Genomic DNA, 14,754 nt, shown 5'->3' with positions numbered 1-14,754 from the left:
GTCCTGGTTTCAAACTGCCTTGTTGAATTTACTAAGCACAGAACCACCACACATCACATCACAGGCATATTGAAAACTGCATTTCAGCAGATGCTGCTTCAGAAGGAATTCAAAGTAGGACTGTCTTCCCACTTTCAGTCTAATATTTTCTTGACATCACTTTAGGGAAGGAACATCCTGTCTGATTCCAAACATTTGGAATATTATGGGCACGTCTACACAATGGGGATCTTTATTTCTCTGCTTTGGCGGAATCAGAAAATCAAAGTCACACACTTAAGCAAAATAAATGGTTTCACTATTCTTTCTGGTCTTGTTTCTTTTAAGATTACTTACCCATTTCCTCCTGTGCTTCTAATATTTATGGATTTAGGATTTGCCATAACAGGTGAAACCACATCCCCTATAGAGTATTCCACTGTTGGCAGTGTCCAACTCCTGATGCTGTAAATTGTTATGGAGTTATTAATATAGCCCCATCTCTTCCCCAACTTCCTTCCTTTCAGACTTTGACTCATAATTGTACCTTTTCCTCCCCTCACAAACTCCCAGCCTCATCTTCAGCAACTTCAACTTTCAAATGAATGTGTGATCTGTCTGATTGGCTGCCCATCTCCTTGCCCTCAACTCCTAGTTTGATCACTGCAATCAACTCTCCCACTCATCAAAATGATAACTTGCTTCACTCTCTTGTCCTCGCTAACACCACTCCTTTTCTAACTTCTCAGTTTCTATGGAGGAAGTGAGTCTGAGTTCAGTGGGAGGTGGGGTGGAGGGAATCAATAAATCAGTTAACAGTGGAGAGGGGATGGAGGGGAATGGAAACAGGGACAGGACACTCACCCTGATGGACAGGAGGTAATCAAAGATCCAATGGAAGACCCTTACTAGCAGTAAGTCCCGTGATTGATATGTTTATTTTTACCATTAATTCCTAAAGCCTTCAGACTCTTTCAGTATCTTAAACACTTTGATATAAATTTTGACAGGATGCTTCCACCCCACTGTATTCAGAGGTCTATATGAAATAAGTGTAGTGGTCTCAGTTGGACAGATGTCCACATGGCAAACATCTCCCCCAGCACTAATTACTGCTTAATCTTTGCAAAAGTCATAGTTGGATGAGCCTGAAAATAGCACTACTCTCTCACACCTAAAAGTTGGCTCCTTCTAGTCAGTATTAAGGCACATTGGTGGGGGCAGCATGGGTACCAACAGAACTCCACTGGCCATCACCTACAGCCCTCAGCTTAAACCTCTCCAACGCATCATCAGTGATCTACAACCCATCCTGGACAATGATCCCTCACTTTCACAGACCTTGGGAGGCAGGCCAGTCCTCGCCCACAGACAACCCGCCAACCTTAAGCATATTCTCACCAGCAACCACGCACCGCACCATAACAACTCTAACTCAGGAACCAACCCATGCAACAAACCTCGATGCCAACTCTGCCCACATATCTACACCAGCAACACCATCACAGGACCTAACCAGATCAGCTACAACATCACCGGCTCATTCACCTGCAGGTCCACCAATGTTATATATGCCATCATGTGCCAACAATGCCCCTCTGCTATGTACATTGGCCAAACTGGACAGTCACTACGCAAGAGGATAAATGGACACAAGTCAGATATCAGGAATGGCAATATACAAAAACCTGTAGGAGAACACTTTAACCTCCCTGGCCACACAATAGCAGATGTTAAGGTAGCCATCCTACAGCAAAAAAACTTCAGGACCAGACTCCAAAGAGAAACTGCTGAGCTTCAGTTCATCTGCAAATTTGACACCATCAGATCAGGATTAAACAAAGACTGTGAATGGCTATCCAACTACAGAAGCAGTTTCTCCTCCCTTGGTGTTCACACCTCTACTGCTAGCAGAGCACCTCACCCTCCCTGATTGAACTAACCTCGTTATCTCCACACTGATTTATACCTGCCTCTGGAGATTTCCATTACTTGCATCTGAAGAAGTGAGGTTCTTACCCACGAAAGCTTATGCTCCCAATACTTCTGTTAGTCTTAAAGGTGCCACAGGACCCTCTGTTGCTTTTTACAGATTCAGACTAACACGGCTACCCCTCTGATACTTGATTTTCAGCTCAGTCTCTTCTTGCTTTCAATCCATTTTTTGGTTAAATCCATTTTTGAGTTCTTGTTTAAAGGTAGCTAAAGTTTCCAAGGTCAGTTAATAAGATTTCAGCAACAAAATCCTTGTAAGATTTCCACGCAAAATCCTACCAAAAACCTAATCTGACTGTAAACACCACCTCCTCAGCCCTTTACTACATAGAAAGTTTCTTTGTGACATGTTTGTAGTCTATGAACCCATACGTAGACAATGACTGACTTGCTTTTGTTAAAATCACTAATATATGTTTTTAAAAAAACCCTGTAATCTTCATTTCAAAGATGCAAAACCCATTGATGTACTTGAGAAAATACTTCTTTAGTTGCTGTGTATGTCCATCAGGTTATTAGTGAGAGTATAACAGAATGATGTAGAATCCAGTACTCACAATACCTCCTTGTAACGGGATAGAAATTGCCGGGGCATGTGCTGGTACATGATGAGAAGCTGCAGTTAGAAAATTTAGCCTTTTTTACTTCTATGCCACATGTGACAAAAATCTGCCTGCCACGGAAAATATAATAAAGAATAACAATTTGTTCACAATTTCCATTGTCACCATCACCAGCAGAAACCAGGACTTACTGTTAAGTAGACCCGATAGGTCTTATGGAAAACTGGCTATTGGAACTTTCAAAATACATCATACAATAAGGTTCTCGTGGAATGAACTTTCTGTATGCTTTTAAGGAAAGCTAACCATAGCTTCTCTGCATTTACTTATTAATCTACAAAATTTTCAATAGAGAGTCAGAATTATACAGTCTACAAAGAATTTTTTAAAAGTTCCATTAGGAATCAACAATTGATCAATCATTGGATGAACACAGTCAAGATTCAGCATATGAAGTTAACACAACACATGATTAATTCTTTCAAATACTAGTCCTGGAATGTGAATGGGAGTATAGTTTATTTCTCAGCCCTTTGAAGTTTCTCCTTCAAGATTTTCATTTACTGAGTGAATTATACATTTGGCTTTCCTTCTGCCTACCTTATCCACCTTGATACAGCAAGTCTTAACTTCCTTTGTTAGAAGAGAGTGGTTTGCATAGATAGAGCCATGTAAATCCGCAGATATCCGCATCTGCGGACCATTTTTGCAGATCGTGGATTGGATGCGGATACAAATTTTGTATCCATGCAGTGCTCTGTGAATAGACACACTTTTAGAAGAGAGAGTTCACAAAGTTATTTGAGATAGGACTCATGCTGAATTTGGATATGAACACACTATTACTTACCAAACACATGTGTACACTCATTCACACATTAAGAAGTGTTAGAGAATAATCAAGAATACAGTGGACATCACCAGTATAAAAAGAGATAACAATTACTTAGAAAGAAAAAGGCTTAACTCTTTAGCTTGTGTTGGTCTTCAGAGCATCAGAGTCAAGACTGCAATTCGTGTGACCAATAGATGTTGTCTCTGGTCAGTACCTCACGTTGGTTGGCAGGCTTCCTTTGACACTCAGCTGGTCAAAAACTGGGATGGCCTATGGAATCCTGGTCTTCCCTTCAGTTTAGTCTAGGGAGAGCAGGGGCACTGACCTTCCTTAGTGTTATGGCGGCCTGAGAGGATCACATCTGCTTCTGTGTTTTCTTTGACCTTTAGGGTTGCAATTCTAGCTTGTTCCACCCCATGGCACTCCCCAGAGATCTTCTGAGCAAATCAGGGAATCACAGTGTGACGGGTGCCCCCCCCCCGGGTGGCCACCTGATGTACTGGGGTACAACTGAGCCCGCCTGTTCCACCAGCCTGGGCTCCCTTACACTATCTTGCTGAGCCAGGCCCTCAAGCCTCCTCCAGCACACACACAGGTAGGGACACACCCAGCTGCAGAAAGACACAGGCACTGAAATCAGCACTGCAGGTGTAGGCTTCAGCTAGAGAATTGCCAAGCACTCAAATGCTCACCTCCTCTGGAGTGTAATCCCAAAATTGTATTGTCTTGCGCTGAGCAGAGAACTATGCAGCATAAGCTCATTGAAATTCGCCTCCTCCTTCGATGAAGGAAGATATGCACAGCTTCTTCCCCCCCGCCCCGCTCCCCACACACACACAGTTATGAATTTCACAAACTGGTTTTAGAGAAAACAAAAACAAGTTTATTAACTACAAAATATAGATTTTAAGTGATTATAAGGGATAGCAAACAGATCAAAGAAGATTACCCAGCAAATAAAACAAAAAATGCAATGTAAGCCTAAAATACTAAAGGAACTGGTTACAAGTAGTAATTTCTCACCTAAATGTTGTTTTAGGCAGATTGTAGAGGTTCTTGAAGGCAAGCTGCTCTTGCTTGCAGCTTAAATCTCCAGGTATTTCTTTCACAGACCAGGCAGCTTCCCAGCTTGGGCTCAGTCCTTCTCCCCCACTTTGACTTTGTTTCTTAGATGTTCACAGCAGTCATCCTGGGCGGGGATTTAGTGAGGAACGAACGCTGATTATGTCACTCTCCTGCCTTAAGTAGGTTTTACATATGGCAGGAATCCTGTGTTTTCCAGTGTGGTTTCCCCCTCAAAGTGGAAAAATACTGTTATTCTATCATGGAGTCCAGTACCAGATAACTTGATCACATGATCCTGCAGTGTCAAAGCAGCCATGAGTCAGAGGTTGTTCGTAGCATCCCAGGAAAGCTTTTCAGGAAGGTAGGAGATTAGCATCTTCAAAGACCTATTGTTCTCCCTAATGGTTCAGACTGATTGCAGTCTGTCTGGTGGGCGTTCCCCAGGTACAAACACTTTTGTAGTACAGATGTATAGTCAATATTCCTAATTTTAGATACAAAAATGATACATACATACAAATAGGATAATCATATTCAGCAAATCATAACCTTTCCAATGATATCTCACATGCCTTATCTTGAACAAAACATATCATAGTTATGCTATAATCATATTATAACAATATTTCTATGAAGAATATGGGGTGTAGTGTCACACACAGGTCTTGTACCCCAATAATGTGGTCCAATCTGGGTCGAGGGTGGGCAACCTTGATCTTTGGAAAGCTTCCCACCCGCCACTTTTAAGAGTGGTTCTTTGACCATATCGGTCACTAAACCACAAGCCAGATATACTTCCAAAATATAAAAAGCATGGGATTAATGGGAGATTACTCATGGATGCAGCTTCAACCCCCACTCCTTTGAGCTGAATTGGAGGGAGCAGAAAGTGCCAGATTCCTCAAAATCTCCACACATTCTGGATGTGATTTGTGACATAATTTGCTCTCAGCAACAAGGCGAGGAGACAGAGTTGCCTTAGATCTTGTTAATATAAGTCCCACTTAAGATAAAAAAGTATTAAAATTTATATTCACAAAAAAAACGGAAGTTTATATACTAGGCCAGAGGTTCTCAAAGTGTGGTCCTGGACCACTAGTGGTCCGCGAGTTCCATTCAGGTGGTCCGCGGATAGTTCCCTCTAAGGTGCGCGCCTGGGCGACTGCACATAAGAGAATGAAGGGCCACCCACCTAATTAGTGGAGCCGTGCAGGTGTGGCTCCACTATTTAGGTGCCTGGACCCTGGAGAAGGTGAGGTGGTGGCCTTGGGCGGAATAGAGGGTAGGTTGGAGGGGGCAGTGGGGTGAGAAGAGGGGGTGGGAGGAATTTGGGATGTGCAGTGCTGCAGCAGCCAGAGAAAGAGGCGACTTTCCCCAGCTCTGGCTGCTGTGGCGGGAGAGAGACCCCCCCTCCTTCCCAGCCCCAGTTCAGGGGCTGCCACGGTGGGGGAGAGAGGGCACCTCCATCGCATTAGAAAGGTAAGACTACTGATATTAAAATGTGGGTTGTGTGGTTTATTTGTAGAACAAAAAAATGTTAATTATTAAGTTTTTTTACATATAGCGTTTTTATCCAGATTGCTTTACAGTAGTTAGCTAATGGTACAAACAACATTTGCAAAGCTCATTAAGTGGTCCGCCGAGACCCTCAGCAATTTTCAAGTGGTCCGCAAAAAAAAAAGTTTGAGAACCACTGCACTAGGCCTCTCATATAGGCTCATTTCTTTCACACATTGAAGTCAATGGGTGTTTTACTATTGACTTCACTTCAACTGGAGTAGAGTTTGGTCAGTGACTGAAAGGTTGAATTTATAAGAGCTTTTAGGCAATATTTGAAAAGCAGGCAATACAGAAGAGGTTACCATTATTCTCTGTAAATCTTGTAGTGTTTGGAAGTGTTTTTGTTGCATTCCAGAAAGCATGCCTCTTGCTAGTTATTTTTTACTCTCATAATTACTTCAGGTGGAATTTTAGTAAAAGATTGTGTCAGCCAACGTATATGCTGTGTATTAGAATCATTACATTAATATCGTAGACAGTATAATAAGTGATACAGTTGCAAATTGTATTGTGCTTTTCCCAAAATGCTTTTCACTCATGCTAAGGAATATCCTGTAACACTTTTCAATAGCTAACCTTTGCTCTTGGCAAGAGCAAATACAGCACCTGTCATAGTACAAACACTATGCCCTGGTACAGTTAGAGGATGCCTGCACTGACACCTGGAATGTGATGGTCAAAACAAAGATAAGAGACAGGTACAGGATAGCACAGAGAAACAAGATAAGAAGCTGGTATTGACTGGTCTCTTAAAGCTTGGGTGATGTACAGAATGCTCACTACCTTGTAAAAAGGGCTACTATTAATATAGATAATCTCAAATGCATATATTTGAAGCTGCAAGATTGCTTTTTGTTATGCCGTTTTGTCTTTGACTAATAACCTGGCTAAACTTAGGCTACTTGGTTTCTTGAATATTTTTAATAATGAACCACAAGTGTAGTCAAACAATTGGCTTTGGCTATACTTAGTTTTCATATTTGTTGTAGAAGGCCAATTCCCATTTATATTAAACAGGGAAAGGAAATATGCCATCTGGCAAAGTGAAATAGTCAGAATCCCTGACATACTGCTAGCACAGCTCACAAACATGGCTGTGAAAAAAATACAGCAGTTGCTTGCTGGTACGATGTATTATTTAGCCATTTGTTGTATAATGCTGACAGCTTTATGGATGTTTACAGTTAAAAGGATGATGCTGAAGTGATGATACTAGGATTGTACAGCCTTTGCTGACAATAAAACAGCCAGTTTTTTTTAAGCTTTTCTGAAACTGCAGACCTCTATTATTATGTAACCTTTTGCAAACTGCCAGTTCCATCTTTCACATACCAGAAATAACTACACTACCCCCTCGCAGTGAATATGGTGTATGAATAATTTAAAAAACTTTATCTTAGTATAGCCAGTTAAGTTGTTTATGAATGTCAATAGGATTCAGAGCTTCTCTTTAAGAGTTGCTTATTTCTGAGAACACTTTCAGTGTTGTCTTCTTTCTTATGTCAGCATGCAAAGGTTAAGACTGATTGTTTATAATACAATAATTCTATAGACTGTTTGCAGTTATACTGTTAAAGCAGCCATAGATTGAGAGCCTATGTAGTCAGCAAAAAATGCTGCCTGTACCCAACGGACTTGAGTTGAAAGTGGGACTTGAACATAACTTTTTTTCTAGTTAGTCTAAAATAATTGTTGATATTTAGCCTACTTACATATTTTATATTCATTTTTGATGTACTGGGATACATCCTTATACTTCAAAACAATTTATTCCTTTTGTAACATAAAAATTTACAAAAAATGAAGCTTGGAAAATGAAATTAAATTTACAGTTATTTGTTTTTGACTAATTCTGGGTGATTGTGCCAAAATAATCAGCTCCATATTCCTTGAGATCCTCTTCAACTGTGTAACTAACCTCTTTCTTCATTAATGACTGTTGACTTGCAACCTAGTTTATCAGTTTCTTCTTTGTTGGAATCTTTTTAAACAGATTCCAGTGCACACAGTGTGTGTCTGGCCAGAAAAGTGACTGCAAAAATATCACCAACTTACTCCAGAGATCTAATCCCTGTGTGTCCTTGAGCCATGCCTGTTCAGTTCAGGAACAAAACCAACTTTTAACCTCTGCTAACAGTGCAAAACTAATACTTACATGGAAGAACAAACTCAATTCTGTTCTGTCTGATGCATCATTGGCAATAGTACGTTGCCACTAGCATGGTTAGATGTTATTAATCAACAGGCGATATGGTGTTTTTCTCTCTTACTATTTTCCTTTGTGAGCTCATTCAAGAGCGTAATGATTGTCTGGTTTCACCCACATATTTGCTATTGGGACATTTAGTGCACTGGATAAGGTACATCGCATGTTGTGATAGTTATGTGCAAGATCCAGGGATCCTGTAAGGTATGTTTGGGGGGGGTGTATTTATCATGTAGCAGTGGAGATATCATCTGTTGTTCTGGCAGGGTCTGGCGTCACTTTGAGTTGGTGTTTCCTGGTCTGTGGGGAACTTGCTTCTGATGATGAGCTTGGAGAGGTTGGGGGGTTGTTTGAAGGCCAGAAGAGGGGGTTCAGGAAAATTTCTTTCAGGATGGAGTCCCCATCGAGTATGGGTTATAGTTGTTAGATGATAATCCGTATGGGTTCCAATGTGGGCTGGTAGATGTATTTTAGCAGTTGCCTTGAAGGTGTTTACAAGACTATGTGATTGCTGTGAGTTTTGTGGGTATTTTTCATGTGTATATGTGTTCCATAAAATGTTGACAATATAAATGTATTTGAGGTGTCTGTGTGTATTGCATATGGAGTATTTGTCTCATATTTAAATTGTAAGCTTTTTGGGGCAGGGACAGTCTTTTTGTTTTGTGTTTGTACAGTGCCTAGCACAATATAGTCCTGGTCCGTGACTAGGGCTACTATACGCTACAATAATACAAATTATAATTAATAATTCATGCTTTACATGTCTATAATGTATCTGTGCACTATCAGCCAAAATGTCTTTAAAACCTGAAAACTAGTCACTTTACCACATCCACAAGCTGACATGTTGTGAGCCACACAGCACAAAACTAAAATCCAGCTATAACCCATGATGGTAACTCCATATGATTTTTTCAGTGTTCTTAGAATTGTTCCTCCAGAGAGTAAGGCAAGAACTACTGTTCACTGAAATAATTAGCTTTGCATCCCTGGAGATAATTTCATGCAACAGATTGATAATGTGCCAAGGATTTTTAAAAAGTTCTTAATCAAGAAATGTATTTTAAAGATGCCAGTGTGAAGAAGATTGTCAGTGAGAAGTACAACATGTATCTAAATGAAATAAAAGGGAAATGCAGGGTCGGGGATTTGTACCACATAGACTTGATCTCCAGAAGGGACCATCATGATGATCTAGTCTGACCTCTTGCATATTGTAGGCCACAGAACCTTGCCCACACACTCCTGTAGTAGACCCATAACCTCTGAAGTCCCCTATCTTGACGTAAAGACTTCAAGTTACAGAGAATCCACCATTTTAGTTCAAACTAATGCTGTCAAGCCATTAAAAAAATTAATCGTGATTAATCGCAGTTTTAATCACACTGTTTATAATAGAATACCATTTATTTAAATATTTTGGATGTTTTCTACACTTTCAAATATATTGATTTAAATTACAACACAGTACAAAGTGTACAATGCTCACTTTATATAATTTTTATTACAAATATTTAAACTGTAAAAAAGATAAAATGAATAGTATTTCAGTTCAACTCATACAAGTACTGTAGTGCAATCTCTTTTATCATGAAAGTTAAACTTATAAATGTGGAATTATTATTTTTTTACATAACTGCACTCTAAAATAAAACAAGATACAACTTTAGAGCCTACCAATGCACTTAGTCCTACTTTTTCTTCTCCTTTATAGGAGTCTCAGCTTACTGAGGGGTAAGAGTTTTTTATCTCAGAAAGTCAGTATTCTGGAGATGGGAGGGGTGTGAGTTGTGCAGGAGAAGGGTGAATTCTTCGTGCTGCTCCTGTTTGGTTGGGTTTTTGAGCTCACCAGGCTCACCTCCTATCCAAAGAGGAAGAAAGTTTCATCTTAGAAATCTGCATTCAGTGTTTGGGGAGGCTGGGGTAGGGAGCAAGCAATGACTTGTGCAGGAGGAGGGTGAGAGAGAGATGCCTTGCTGCTGCTTCTGGAATGGTAGTTACTGGGGCTTGTTTCCTTTTACTGAGCTAGGTGGGCTCCCTTTAACTGGGCAAACCCTTGTTTGCAAGGGAGGATATGGATTTTACTTCAGGAATTCGGCATGTGGCGGGGAGGAGAGGTTGGTGGCGAGAGGCTGCGCTTGCCATGCACCTGTTCTCTATGGGGTACCCCCCAGAGCGAGGGGCTGGCCAGGGGCAATGAGGCACAGCATGGGAGGTGTTGGTCCTTGGAGCAAGATGCCGGCTGGGGACAAGGGGGCACAGCATGGGGCGGGGGTTGGGGGGGATGTCAGTTCCTGTAGCAAAGGGCCAGCTGGGCGCAATGGGGCACGGTGTGGGGGAGGTTGGTCCCCGGAATAAGAGGCCAGCTGGAGGCATGGTGGGGAGGTGGGGGCTGGGCAAGGGCCCTGCCAGGGGGGCACGGTGCATGAGGAGGCAGGGGGGAGTCGGTTCCTGGAGCAAGAGGCCGGCCGGGGGCAGTGGGACACAGATTGTGGGGGGGGCAGTCCCAGGAGCAAGGGGCAGGCCGGGGGCATTGGGGCATGGCAGGTCAGGATCTCTACCTCTCAGCCAGAGCTGGGATAGGAACCACTTCTTTTCTCCTCTCCTCTTCTTTTCCCACCCTCTGGAAGGGGTTGGGTTACTGCACCTGACGACACTGTCAGATCCCTCCACAGCCGATGCCTGTCTCCACCCCTGCCCAAAGATATGGGATTAACACCATTAAAAAAATTAATGTGTTAATTTTGTTTTCAGTTAATTATAGGTGTTAACTGCAATAAATTGACAGCCCTAGTTTAAACTAATGAGTGACCCATGCTGAACAGGAAAATCACCAGGGTCTCTGCCAATCTGACTTGGGGGGAAGTTCCTTCCCAACTAGATATGGTGATCAGTTAGATCCTGAGCTAATAGTAGTCACAGATGGGCCATATGCATTGTTTGTGATCTGATCATACAATCCCCTCAATAAATTTATCAAGTTCAGTCTTAAAAAGAAGTTAGGGCTTTTGCTCCCCTGCTTCCCTTGGAAAGCTATTCCAGATCTTCGCTCCTCTGCTGGTTAGAAATCTTTGTCTGTCAGGGCTCCTGTCTTTCATTTTACCTTGAAAAATCCATCATTTCCCCTACAGGAGTCTCTAAAGTCCCTAAGGGAGGGAAGTTAATTAATAAACCAATAATAATAAAGGGTAATGTTTAAGGCAAATTCAAAGAAAGAAGGTAGTTGTAGCTAGAGCCTATTATCTAAGGAGTATGGTTCATTAAATGAACATTCTTGGCATGCTGACATGTTTCCATATTTTGTCTCTCTTCCTGTGTTTTAAAAAAAGAAAGAGAGGTTGGGAAAAGTGTTCTACTTTTAAAAAAGGAGCAACAAATTATTCTTGCACGTTTTTCTGTATCATACATAAAGATAAAGCATCATGCTGACTTCTCCCATCATCTCTTTAACAAGAGAGAGATGCTTACATTCATAAGGGTGAAAGGATCTAAAGATAATAAAGTTCTTCATTCTAAAATAACTTGTGTGGTTTCTTCAGTTAGGGCTCAGTCTCATCCCTGTTGAGTCAATGGCAGCTGTCCCACTGACTTCAAGAGCAGCAGGATCCAGCATAGGCTTCTTTTGAATTCTTCATGTTCCTCTTCATATGGAGTGAACATCTCAATGTAGTCTCTGTGGTTTGAGAAACAGCGATGTCTAAAGGCAGGTCTACACTAGAAGCGCTACTTGCAGCTGCACCACTTTTGTGCATTTGGTGAAGATGCTCTATGCCAGAGGTCCCCAAACTGGCAGGGAGGAATGTTTGGGTGAGGGCAGCTGGGGCCCGGGCAGGGCTACCAGCCTGTCCTTGTCCTCCCCTTCCCCTCCCAGAGCCGCGGCTCCACTCCCAGCTCCAGGGGGGGCATGGAGAGGGGCAAGGTGAGGCCCGAAGTAAAAAGTTTTGGCACCACTGCTCTATGCAGACAGGAAAACGCTCTCCCATCAGCATAATTACTCCACCTCCACGAGAGTCGGAAGCTGTGTTGGTGGGAGAGCGTCTCCTGCTAGCATAGTGCCAGTGTGGACAGGACTTAGGTCACTGTAACTTGCATCGCTCAGGAGGATGTCTTTTTCATACCCCTGAGCAATGCAAGTTAGATTGACTTAAGTGGTAGTATAGACCTGTCCTTAGTCACTAAGTTTGGTTTGCTGGCTCACTGGACCTGAGGCATATTTAATCTCCCAGACAAAGGCACAGAGCTGGTAATTCCCCCTATTGTCTGAGAAATGGAAGTGAAATGATGAAATAGGAAATTGGGATCTAACCAAGAAATGTCCATCCTGATGCTTTAGAGGGGCGAGCGGGAATTCAACCTGCCAGTTTAACAAAAACACTGAGAAGCTAAGCCCTACACTGCTTTAGCTGTATAGCTAGAGACGACAAAGACAATCAGAAATGATAGGCAAGAAAATGTTGGATGTTGTCCTGAAAAATCAGGATGAAATGATTTATGATTCTGGTTGAGTCAAAAATTGCCTAGGAATAAGTTGTCAAATGTCTCCAAGATGCCATAGTCACTTCACCGTTGAGATGTCATAGATTCAGCTACGTATGCTAGAAGTGGGAGAGCTGTGCTGCTGTACCAAATCACTTCAGATAACAATATGAGTGCCATTAACACTGCCTGCTCTACCAGCCATCAAAATGTAGTGGGCAGTTATTCTGGAAAATGGGACCAATATTGAGTAGAAGGGACATGGAATTTAAATTTAAAAAAAATATCTGGTCAGGAAATCACTCATTATTTATTAAACAGTTTAATTGGTTTGTTCATATTTTATCTGATGGGTTGCATTGAAAGAAAGGCGGTTTCTACATACTTCTTACAACGTTCTTTTCTGTTGCTTGTTAGTTTTTTTTTCTGGACATTGGAGACGTAAGATGCTTTATGCCATTAAAGCAGTGTTGTCTTTCTAGGAACTTAGATCTGATTTATCTGCTAAATTCACTAAAATTGAATTTAAAAACTTAATCCTGTAGCATTGTCCATACAGATATAGACCCAATTTTCAAAAGAACTCCGTACCCATTGTATACCACAATGGGAGCTGCTGGGTGCTTTGGACTTTGAAAATCTGAGCCTGGTTATGGGTTCTGGTCCTGAGCTCTGTTCAAACACTTGCCTGTATAGTGCACAGAATTCAGTGTGTCAGAAAATATAGTTTTACCTTACGATCTCCCATATGAATCTCCGTTAATCCTTCTATTAACGTAAAGATAGAAAGGGAATTTTCTAGTCTATAGAGAAGATACTGGGAATCTATTCCAAACTCTGCACTACCTTCTATTTAGTTTCTTTGTTCCTTAGTTTGAAATGGGTATATCTGTAAGACTCATGTGAGGTTTTATTAATAAAATAAATGATGACTGTTAAAGGTTTGCCTTGGACATGTAAAGTATATATCACTATTGCTATTACGCTATGCAGGACATCCTACCATTGCTGCTTCACAAGTAAAAAGCATATTGGAGGAGGTCATAGTTGATGATTAGAATGGCAAGGGAAATTCCATGTCCCTTTAAAAAAAAAAATCTATGGATGTAACCAATAACTCAGTCTTTATTTTTGTGTATTTTTCTTTCTTTGCAGATTGATGATTCCAGCTGCGATTCTGAAATTCTTTCCTTGCTCCTGAATGCGAAATTAGTGGTGAAGTGCATATCAACTGTGTTCTACCCTCACCTTATCAACCACTTACTGGCCAACCAGGAAGAGGGGCATTGGGATATAGAGGAAATAGCAAAACAACTGCAGGAAGCAGGCTTCAGTGCAGAGGCAGGGTCTCTTATGATGTGTTACAAAGGGACTCATCCTGCCCTCAGAACCTACAGTACTGCCCTCAGTGCTATTCAGCATTGGATCTGAGTGGCAAAACAAACTGAATTTTTTTTGACAAAACAGCTGCCTGAATAATGTGTTTGTTTCAATTGTCTGCTTTTCAGATGGAGATCTTCTACATGAGAGACAAATTGTTCTTCTAATGAAGTGATATATTTAGAGTTGATCATCACTACTTATGATTTGTGGAAAATGCTAACAATATACATACATTTACATACTTTCAGTTATTTTGAAACTTTTTACCAGTTCTAAAAGTATCTCTCTCAATATAGATATAGTAAATCTCTCAAACTGGTAAAAACTTTCAAATTGGCAAAAACATTTGAAATACAACCACATTAATATGTAAATTATAAATTAGGAAAGTAACTTGTAATGCTGCAGGGTTATACAAATGTGTCACACAATTCTTGTAAGTCATTTACATCCTGGTCACAATGTAAAACAATAGTTATCAATAAAGGTGTTTAGAACAATGTGTCATCACCATGAAGAGAAATAACTAATGAGAAGTTCTGAAATCTTAAAATTTGATATTTTTCAATGTTGTTTTGGACATCTTATTACAATAGTTTTATTTGCAATAAGTGAAGTACATTTCATTTATTAAACCTTTTCTTTTTTCCCCCTCCTTTTGACTGAACTGAGTATTCTTCAGGGGGAAG

General features: G+C 41.0%; 1 protein-coding gene across 1 annotated transcript in view; it reads left to right on the top strand.

Annotated features, from left to right (window-relative positions):
• The window catches only part of NBAS (neuroblastoma amplified sequence), a 381,012-nt gene extending 366,462 nt beyond the window's left edge, over positions 1-14,550 (top strand). The window contains exon 52 of the mRNA XM_026655553.2: positions 13,838-14,550. Coding sequence (XP_026511338.1) covers positions 13,838-14,113 — 276 coding nt within the window. The 3' untranslated portion in view covers positions 14,114-14,550. The remainder of the gene's footprint in view (positions 1-13,837) is intronic.
• Positions 14,551-14,754: the final 204 nt, after the last annotated feature.

The sequence above is a fragment of the Terrapene carolina genome, unplaced genomic scaffold (assembly GCF_002925995.2).
Source record: "Terrapene carolina triunguis isolate 2854851 unplaced genomic scaffold, T_m_triunguis-2.0 Scaffold42, whole genome shotgun sequence".
Taxonomy (NCBI): Eukaryota; Metazoa; Chordata; order Testudines; family Emydidae; genus Terrapene; species Terrapene triunguis.
The sequence above is the reverse complement of the archived record's forward strand: the minus strand, read 5'-3'. Positions and strand labels throughout refer to the sequence as shown.